This window comes from Camelus ferus, chromosome 20 (genome assembly GCF_009834535.1).
Source record: "Camelus ferus isolate YT-003-E chromosome 20, BCGSAC_Cfer_1.0, whole genome shotgun sequence".
Lineage (NCBI taxonomy): Eukaryota > Metazoa > Chordata > Mammalia > Artiodactyla > Camelidae > Camelus > Camelus ferus.
The window spans coordinates 1,149,557-1,159,999 of NC_045715.1; the positions used below are offsets into that span (position 1 = coordinate 1,149,557).

Below are 10,443 nucleotides of genomic sequence, written 5' to 3' on the forward strand. Positions count from 1 at the left end.
TCTTTTAACTCCTGTCTACAGGCTGACCACAAAATGGGCCTCAAACATTTGAGTTTATCACATCGTAACATACCTTATCCAGTGTTCTGTGTCTACTGGATTTGATTTGCTGGCATTTTGTTTAGAATATTTGGATCTATGCGCATATATACACATATACATACGTCATGACTGAGGCTCAACCCAAGACTGCAATGTTGGTTTAGCATTCAAATATCATCGATCTATTTTACCATATTAATAAACTAAAAAAGAAAGAACATTTAATGACCTCAAGGACACAGAGTATTTTACAAAGTCCAGCTTCACAGTAAACTAGAAACAGGAGAGGGGCTTCTTCACTCTGAAGCACTGGTGGCTTATTCCTGAGACCGAGACGAGGGCCATGGCTTCCAGCTCTTCTCTTCACGGCTGCACTGAGGGGCCTGCGCAGGCCTTCCGGGAGAGGAAATGAACTCAAATGCATCCAGATTGCAAAGGAAGAACTAAGCTTGTCTGATTTACAGACAACATAACACTCACGCAGAAGGGCTAATGGGCTCTAAACAAAGCGATGCAGGAGTTAATATGAGTATCGGGGCGCTGGGGACAAGCCTGACAGTGAAAGTCAAGTGCAGCCCTTCGTGTCCACGTGTCCTGTATCCTCAGAGTCAACCAACCACAGAGCAAAAATATTTTTAAAAAATTCCATAAAGTCCCAAAAAGCAACACTTGAATTTGCCACGTGCCAGGAACTGTTTACGTCGCATTGCACTTACAAGTATTTACGTCGCGTTGTCCCCGGCACTGTGAGTAATCTAGAGAAGATGAGCAGAGGTTGCACACAAAACTGCGCCATTTCACAGAGGAATGGGGCGTCCTTGCGTCTGGGGCCCCGGAGCCCGTCCCTGCACTGCAGTCAGATGGCTGCACCAGCGGTGGGTGAGGGGCTCTTGGGGATTTTAACTAAAAACACAACCCCATTTGCAATGACATCAACCTCATGACTCAATCGAACCCAAGGTGTGTGAGACCCATACACCAGTGTGAGAAAATTAAAGGCCCGCAGGAGGGGAGAGACACGCCTTGCGTGAGTGCAGAGAGTCAGCCTAGACAAGAGGTCAGCTCCCCTCAACTGACCCACAGACCTGGGGCAGTCCCGGCTGGCACCCCAGGGGCCGTCTACGGCCCCCTGGGGACCCTTTGCTCACATCAGCTCCATCCCGCGTCTGCCAGCATCCGAGACAAAACTCAGACCCCAAGGCAAGGAAGCCTCGTCGCGGCCGCGGGACACACCACGCCCTGACTTTTGTCGGTCTGTCTCCTCCATACGTGGCCAGTTTGTTCTCTTTTTCTTGAATTTTGATTTTGATGGATCTATTTGTAGGGAGAAAAGAAAAAAATATGTTTGTCACAGGAAGATGATTATTGAGACCAGCCAGGCAGGGGAGGCCAGTCTGTGAGGGTTATTCCAGGTCTTCTGGAGGCCCTGACACTGCAGCCAATGTCTGCACAGAGCTTGGGGCCCGGAAGGCAGCCCACTGCGATGCGCAGGGCCCCGGCGGGAGGGGCGGGAGCCTGGCCGCCCACCCGTCCAAACAGCAGCGGTCCGTCCGCGTGTGGGCGAAGCCTGTCACCTCCCACCTCCTCAGGCAAAAGCAGACCAGGCTTCCCATCTGGGGTCCCGTTTGGTGGCTTCCAAACTCTTTGAATTGTATACGCCCCCTCCAGGAAACCCCTCGAATATCTACGCCCAAAAAGTACATTTACCTGTTCGTAAATTACACGTATGTGTCTGTTTGACCACATCAAATTATCATATAAACTGAAAAAAAGTTGCAGAAATGGCTTCTTCAAAAATGAGATGAAAACAAACAGATGTGCTCACTTTGGAACAGGCTGAAGGCGGAGCCCCACCTTCCGTCGTCACTGCGGGGGTGGGGGATGGAGGGACCACGGACCACAGGCCCTGAGGCCACACCGGCCCCCACAAGCGCCACCCCTTCTCGCCCCGTATCAGAGGTCCACGGGCGGCGTGAAATTTGAAAACCATTAAACAAGACGTTCTCTAAGGCTCCCTTTGTTGCTTGAAGGACCTAATTCCTCCTTAGCTTCCCGCCATGTATACCATGAGGCACTCCCACCGCCAAGCACATCCGCTGCCTCTTCAGCTTCTGTTTGTTTTGTTTCCCATGTGACCTGCGTGGCTGTCACTCCCCACACAGTGGGTAACAGCGGAGAAGCCGGGGCAGATGAAGGCTCCCATGAACGAGGTCACAAGCCCGTTTTAGCAGCTAAATACAGCCAAGGAAGCGAGGCCCCTGCGTAAACCGCCGTCCCCATCCCAATGGCCCGAAGGAGAGCCCGGGAGGGGCGGTCAGCTGGGACTAGGTGGCACCGGCGCCCAGGCGAGGGGCCGCGGCCGGGCCACCCGGCAGAGGGCCTCCGCCCCGCGACGCCCCTGTTGAACCGCCAGCGTGCAGAGGAAGGAAGCGCAGCGTGTCCCCTGCTTCAGGGCAGGGCGGCCCCCCCCCCGCGGTTCTGGCCGGGGGGGGGGGGGCCCAGAGGGCAGCGGCACCGACCGAGCTTGGGGGGCTTTTGTTCCAAGTTCCCAGAGGAAATTCAAGAGGCACCAAAGCAAAACCCCTGTTTCCTGCGACTGCAGCTTCGCCCTTGAAGTGAGCTCTCTCTGAGTTAGCTTCCCCTGAGGGCGACCTGGGAAGAAAAGGGCGGCTTTCCTCCCAAAACCGGGGTCGCTGGCCCTTGAGATGCAGCCAGTAGCCTCCAGGCCACTCAAAGTGCTCCCCTGGGACCCCGCCGCCCCCGCCCCCGCCCTCAGCGGGGGGCTGAGGGCTCCGCCCCCGGGGCCGCCCGCACGCTGGGAGGGCGGACTGAGCGGTGGCACGCGGGCCGTTGGCGTGAATTCCAGGGACGTTATCCTCACACATTGGGCTGCAGCCCCAGCGCTCTCCGGTCGCCCAAGCACAGTGAGGATGATGCAGGCTTTGTGCTGCGCCGGCCCCGCCCCCCCCAACCGCGAGCACGCACAGCGCATCCTAGACGTGGCCCCGCGCAGACCCAGGCCCTGCCCGGCGCCGGAACTGGGCCGCCGCCTGCGGCTCTCTGAACCAGCAGACCCCAGACTTCACGGAGCAGGTCGCAGACCAGCGTCAAGGGCTGCAGGAGGCAGAGCCCGTCTCCAGTCAGAGGAGCCTCGAGTCCCCCCAGACGTGTGCGGACGGCCTCCTCAGCTGGCCAGGCCCAGCAGTGACCTTACCGCACACCTGGGGGGGAGGGGCAGCGGCCACACAGAGTAGGATCCACAGACTCTGAGGGGAGCTGGCTTTCCCTGAAAGAAGAAAACAGGTGTGCTGGTGTGACGGCACAGGTGTCCTCCACTGTCGGCAGCGGCGGGGGGACAGGACCCCAGCCGGGCCGCCTGCCGTGCTGCCCTGGGCACCGAGGGCGCACACACACACACACGCACACAGGCACACACACTCACTCACACACACACACAGGCTTAGAGACGGGGAGAGCGCACAGATCCCCAGCCCTCTTCCTCTCCAAAGTGATTCTCTTTCCCCGAACCCCACAAGCCAGTCAAAAGCCTCTTCTCTGACGAAACACCCCCTTCTCCTTGCATGGGAGGTGGTGGTTTGCTGGTGGTGACACGGTGCCTGGAGTGGGAGGCAGAGTGGGGGCCCCAGGGGACGCTGTCATCTGACCTGGCAGGGCCCCCGCTGCCCAGGTGGCCCCAAGCTCAGGCCCGGCAGGGCTGTGACCTGCCCTGAGAAGGCGCGCCCTGCAGTCCCAGGGGTGGGACTGCTGCTCTCCAGGCTCGGCAGCCCTGTATATGGTCTCTCTCCTTCCTGGGGTCACGGTCCTGGGCACCTAGGGGGCACATGGTTGTAGACGGTCAGGTCACCCATCGCCCTCACCTGGAGCTGACCAGCCCTGCTCCGGGTTCCCGCCTCCCCCAGCACGGCCTCTGCAGGACAGGCACTGAGCACCCGCGCCGCCCTCCCATTGCCCGCACTTTCCTGCAGATGAGTAGCTGGGCGGGGGCTTCACGTCGGCCAGCGAGACCGAGCACGGAGTCTCCTGAGAAGAAACGTCGGCAAATCGCTACAGACGGAGGCCGAGGCTGCGCCCAAGCTGCCAGGGGTGGGCCAGCCCCCCACTGACCCCCATCCCTTCCTCCGGGTGCCCCTGGTTCTGATGGCCAGATGGGCTCACGTGGAGTGGCGCTGGCTGCAGGTGCTCAGGAGGCCCGGGGAGGCGGCCTCGAGTTACTCAGGGGACATAATGAGGGCTGTTTCTGGTGGCAGAATAGTTAGTAACTTCTGTTCACCCGTTTGTCAGGTTTATCTGTAAACAGCCGATTCAGGACAAAGTGTTTCCTGAGTGTGTGTGACGCACGAATGCCCGCCTTGTGCCTTCCGTTCAGGTCACGACTGCCGCTGGCTGCGCTCAGCTGGGCCCCATGGACGTTGTCTGCGACGGGCCAGGCAGTGATGTTCAGGATTCGTGGGCTGTGAGGTCACTAGGGACGACCGAGCCTGCCTTTGTCACCACAGGCGGCCGTGAAACAGCACCAGGGGCCACAGGGGTGTGGTTTCCCACCCCCGTCGACAGCCACCTTGGCTCCTGAACTAAGAGTCTAGAAATAAGAGGAGACAAAAGCCTCTACGCATCCGAGACATCAGCCACCCCCTACCCTGTATGACCCGCCACCCCGTATGACCCGTCACCCATATGACACCCCCACCCCGTACGACCCACCCTTACCCGTACGCTCCCACCCTGTACACCCCCACCCCGTATATACGACCCGCACCCTTAGACCCCCACCCCGTACGACCCCCACCCTGTACGACCCACACCCTGTACAACCCCCACACCCTGTACGACCCCCACCCTGTACGACCCCCCACCCCCAATGTGACCCACACCCGTACGACCCCACCCCATATGACCCCACCCTGTACGACCCCCACCCCGTACGACCCCACCCGTACGACCCCCCACCCTGTACGACCCCCACCCCGTACGACCCCCACCCTGTACGACCCCCACACCCTGTATGACCCGCCACCCCGTATGACCCCCACCCCGTACGACCCCCACCCTGTACGACCCACACCCTGTACAACCCCCACACCCTGTACAACCCCCACCCCGTACGACCCCCACCCTGTACGACCCACACCCCGTACGACCCCCCACCCTGTACGACCCACACCCCTGTACGACCCCCCACCCTGTACGACCCCCACCCCGTACGACCCCCACCCTGTACGACCCCCACACCCTGTACGACCCCCACTCCGTACGACCCCGCACCCCATATGACCCCACCCCGTACGACCCCCACCCCGTACGACCCCCACCCCGTACGACCCCCACACCCTGTACGACCCCCACCCTGTACGACCCCCCACCCCGTACGCCAGGGCCGCCCAGTGCGCGGTCCCCGCCGACTTAGTGCCACTTCCTGTGATCTCAGGATGGTCGGCTGATTTTTGTGAGCCTGTGGGGGTGCACAGCTGCGCCCCTGTCAGGCGTCCTCTGGGACCACCGTCCCCTGTGGCCGCGGAGACAGGACTGGGACCCAGTTAGACAGAAGGTCTGCCAAGCCCTGCGCGGCTCAGCCCTCCAGGACCAGCCTGGGGATCCCGACCTGGCCCAGGGCTGTGGGGCGTGGCTCTCCCTCAGCTTATCTAATGACGGGCCACTGTGGGCAGCGCCTGCACCTGAAGTCCCGGAAGGGAACAAACACGGGCCTGGTAATTAAAGTGAAGCCAGCGAGGGCGGCTCAGGCAGGAGCATCGACAGCTACGTCCCCGACAAATGCTGACTCCGGCTCCCCTGAAATGCCACTTCCAGCTTCCTCACTAATAGGGCGACTATTACTTTTGCTTGGGTAACGGCTGCTCTTCATCTGCCCTCCAGTAAATAAAATGCAGGTGCAAATATTCAACAGATGCCAAGGTAGTTTCCATCCCCTGACCTTTGAAAACGTAGCCGAGCTTTCGCGAGGGCGGGGCTCTTTGGAAGAAGGGGCAACAGCCAGGTAATGGGGACCCCCTCCCCGCCCCAGAGAGACAGTGACCAGAGGACGGTGACGTGAAGGAAGCTGGCCCAGGCGTCACAGGGAAGCGCTGCTGCACAGTGAGAGCAAACGCAGGGGAGTGTTCCGTGGTGTCGGCGGGTGCGATCCAGAGCGTGGGGAGGGCTGGAGTCCCGGCGGCTCCGAGCCGGGGCTTCGCAGACGAGCCTCCTGGACACACAGCCGCCGCCACGCAGCCTGGTCCACGATGCCCCATGGCCGTCCCTTGCAGAAGTGAAAGGGGGCAAATTCTCAAAAAGGGGGAATGGTAATTGTCCAGAGAGACTTTAAGGATCGTGAATTTGGGGACCACACCCCGGAGGCCCTTTGGCTGGGTCCCTCCCCACACCTGCCCTGCCCCCGCCCCCCTCCCCTTTCCCTTTATCGTCTCTGTCTTCTCTCTGACTTGCCCCTGGGCCCCTCGTCTTGGTAGAGCAGGGAGTCGCCCCTCCAGCCACGGGTGGGGCTGGGGGCCGGGGGCCCAGCTCTTTCCCCACTGAAATCGCAGGGTGAGATGCCCCCAGGTTCATGCAGCTTCCTCCAGGATCGGAGGTGTCTGGAACCTAAGTGCATCCTTTCAGGCAACAAAACGCGTCCTGCTTTGCCTTTTAATGTTGACGGGCTGACGCGTGTTCGAGGACAGCTGCTGGGCCTCGTCCAATCAGTCGTTCACGTTGTCGTCTCAGTCCTCTGTCCTTTCCTCCAAGGAGCTTACAGTCCAGCTGAAGAGACAAAACCAGGCAAACACTGTGGAAGACAGCGAGTGTCTCAAAGGCACAGTGCACAGCGGTGACACGGACAGCGTGTCGGCATCCCGCTGCCCGCTGAGCACGAGCCTTCCCCACGTCAGAACTGTCCCCGGGCCGCTGACCCGGAGCCCGGGACACTCAGCGCCAGCCCGAGCCCCCTGACGCCCCCATGCCCACGCAGGAGCAGGGACCTCAGAGGAGAACCCACACCTCCGTCCACGGCCCCCAAGTGCCCCGTGCAGCCCTGCAGACCCGCACAAGCCGAGGGTCTGCCTGGAGGCTGGAGCAAGTCAGACGAGGGCGGTCAGGGGACTGAGGGCCGGACGTGGTCCCCGAAAAGGAGGAACGACCCGCATGTGAGAACACGAGACCCGGCCGCGGTGTCGGGCGGCTCCGGCAGCGGAGGAGGAAGACGAGGACCGTGTAGGTGCCTGGACAGCCCCGAGGGGCGCTCGGCCATGAGAGCACAAAGAAGCTCTGAAGGAGCGAGTAGGGGGCTCGGGAGGTGGGAAGAGGGGCTGAAGGGAGCATCTGGAGGCCTGGCCATCCTCAGGCCACAGAGCCAAAGCCAGAAAGGAGGGCTGAGTCCCCCGGGCGTCCAGGGCACAGAGCGACTGATCTTTCGTACAAACAATGACCCTCCGTTGGATCAAATACTGGAGGGCATGTCAGACACTGGCTTCGAGGGGCCATGTCAGAGCCGAGACCAGCCGTCTTGTTTTAACAGGGCAGGACCGGGCCACACGGACATCAGGCCGGTTCACAACAGCATCAGCCTGTGTGTCCCCTTCCAGATCTTTCCTTGAGCTTCTTCCCAAGGTTCAGTCCAGTGTCAGTGTCCCTAACGGCTGCAAAGGACAAGCGGTGGCCCTGGGAAGGTGACCTCGAGGGCCGGCCCTAGGGGTGGAGCACGGCAGGGGGCCCGGCTCCTTCACGAGCCCCCGGTGGAGGCCTGGCAGCCATTTGAGCTCCCGTGGTCGCAGCAGGCGTGGCCACAGGGCCGATTTTAACACCGGAAACGTCGACAGCCGTGTTAAACAACGTTCTCTTCTCTTGGATTAACTCAGTTAAAATCGAAGAAAGTCGTCTAATGCTTTGAAGAATGGCACACGTCTCTCTTTTCTGGTTCAAAGATCAGAAAGTCGTGGACGGGGAAGAGAAAGTAACTGCACCATTCATCACCATCTGTTTCCACGTCAACCGGGAAGGAAGCCCACTTGAGTTTCATTTTAAAGGAGCGCATGTAGGATTTAGAAAAATGAAGCCGATTAAAAATCCATATGCTGTTTTTACAAAAATAAACATGGGGAAACATACAGAGTATGCAAGCCTGCTGTCTGCGGTGCAGCGAGCACTTAAATGCGCGGGGTTTACCCGTGGCGGTGGCCGTCCTCCTCCCAGCAGGGGTGAGTGTCCTCCCTGCGTCCACGAGTGCGATGTTCGATTAGAGACACCTCACCTTGTAATGACTCGACGAGCACCCACCTCAATTAAGAACCGAACACACACAAACCGCATTAACAGCGTGCTTCCTCGTGTAGCGGCAGAAGTAATCTGAGAGAGTCATTAAAGGAGCAGTGCTTCAAGTGGACCGCGTCCCTCGTCCTCCCGTTCCTCCCCTCCCCCACGCCCTTCCTCTTCCGATTCCCCCTCCTTCTTCCCGAATGAAAACTGATTTAACTGAAGGCTTTAAATCAAACCTGCCTGAGATCATTCATGAGAAAAACTTAAACTAGTTTCTAAGCCTTGGCAAGAAACCACTCAGAGGAATTCACACACTGGCTCCGAGAGAAGCTGATGGAGGAGAGAATAGCTGGGGTGCTCGGAGTCAGGGTTCGGACCTGGATAAAGCCCAGGAGCGTGCGGGGCGCGTGGTCCTGGACTCCGCCAGCCGAGAAGGACGTCCTCCGGCCTCTGAGCGACTACGTTGGCGTGTGGACCCCAGAAAACGCTCACTTCGCACCTTGTGTACACAGAGGCCAGGGACAGAGATGCTTCTCAAAGGACCCGTTCTCCGGCTCAAGAAGTGAAAGGGGGAGAGAGCACCTGGGTCGATCTGTTCTGAACACTCGGCCGCTGCCTCCGGAAGAGGCCACAGGAACATCGCTCGAGACATTTCTGCTGAAACTGGACCCAGACCCTGGGGGGAGGCTGCGTGTCCTCCGGCAGAGACGGACTTGCTGAGACGTCCCCACGGGGGCATCGCCCTAGGGGAAGCGAGCTGGTTCCCAGGGGCATCTGTGACGCGCGTCCCCCTGAAGTTCTGCCCTCCCTCTGCAGAGCCCTGCCCCCCCGACGGCTCCCCCCCCCAAAAAAAGAAGCCCCGGTTCAGCCAAACGCACCGCGCGGCCGACAGAAAGAAGCGAGGAGAGGGGCCAGGGCCTCGCTGCAGGCGGCGGGAGCGGCAGGCTGCGCCGGCACCCCCGGCTGTGAGCCTCTGCCTGCGGAGCTGCTGACCCCTCCCATCGGAAAAGCGAGGCGGGTCTAGATGCGCTGTCCTGCCTTCACGGGCCCCCCCCACCCCAGGGGTCCAGACCCTGAAGGGGGTGATGAGGACGTCCCTCCACCGCGACGTTCGCGTTTGGAGGAATCGTGCTGGGTACACAGACCAGGGTCCTTTTCCGCCAAAACGGCGGTTCCCGCACTTCGGTGTGCATCAGAGTCACCTCTTCCTCTGAAACACGGTCACAGCAGTGCCACCACCGGTTGTCACCAGGTGCTCCCTGCCAGGCACGATTTGACTTGCTTTATTTTAATTTCTCTACGAGGTGATCAGGATGAAGCAGGGATGTCCCGGTAAATATTTAATCACCGGTTCTGAGAAAACACAGAAGCCCTGACTCTCAGCGTTTGCCACTCTCTCTGGTGTGAACACTCCTGTTACGGCAGACGGCAAGCCTCCAACGTGACACCGCCAAAGCAGGGTGGGCAACTGACTCTCCCCCGTTTTACCAACAGAGACACAGAGGCACCGAAGAAGTCCCCTGGTTTCCAAACCGGGACTCTCTGCTAGTAAAACCCGAGCGTGGGCATGTTGATGCCACCAGCTCCACTGACAGTGTGACGTCCCCAAGAGAAGTAACTCTGCCGAGGGCTGTGCTGGTATGTGGCCACCGCATCAGCCGGGACAGAGGGAACCAGGGCGCGGGGGTGCGCTCGTGTGCTCGGCAGAGCCAGTTTCAGCCAAACGTCCTGGAGAGAATTTGGACCCCACGGGGAAGTGAAGCTGTAACACCAGAGCCCAAAGGAACATCAGACTCCCCCCGGATGATGTCCTGAAAATCGTCCCCTCCAGGCAGAGGCAGAAACAGAACGAGGAGCCCAAGAGTCCTTCGCCAGTTCCCCAGGACGCCACCCTCAGGACTCCCTGCACTCAGGACTCCGCGCACACTTGCAAGTTACTAAGGGCCCCAGAGGAGCGTTTACAGACACGTATGTATACATACGTGGATAAGGTTTTAAAGCATTAAATCATTCATTTAAAATAGAACAGCAGGTTTATTACATGTTAATGCACATATCCTTATCAGGAAAACCTGTGTTCTCCAAAACAACAAAAAAATTAACTTAAAAACAATTCTAACAAAAAAATTTTCTCAAAAA

General features: G+C 59.4%; 1 protein-coding gene across 1 annotated transcript; it reads left to right on the forward strand.

The window, feature by feature from the left end:
- The first annotated feature begins 4,737 nt into the window (after nucleotides 1–4,737).
- On the forward strand, nucleotides 4,738–5,334 carry LOC116658380 (extensin-like). Its single transcript, XM_032463507.1, has one exon. The coding sequence runs from the start codon at nucleotides 4,738–4,740 to the stop codon at nucleotides 5,332–5,334; it is 597 nt and encodes a 198-aa protein (XP_032319398.1).
- The last annotated feature ends 5,109 nt before the right edge of the window (nucleotides 5,335–10,443 follow it).

What these genes read in the sequence shown, in the direction of transcription:
- LOC116658380 (XM_032463507.1), top strand. Translation starts at nt 4,738, where the DNA reads ATGACACCCCCACCCCGTACGACCCACCCTTACCCGTACGCTCCCACC.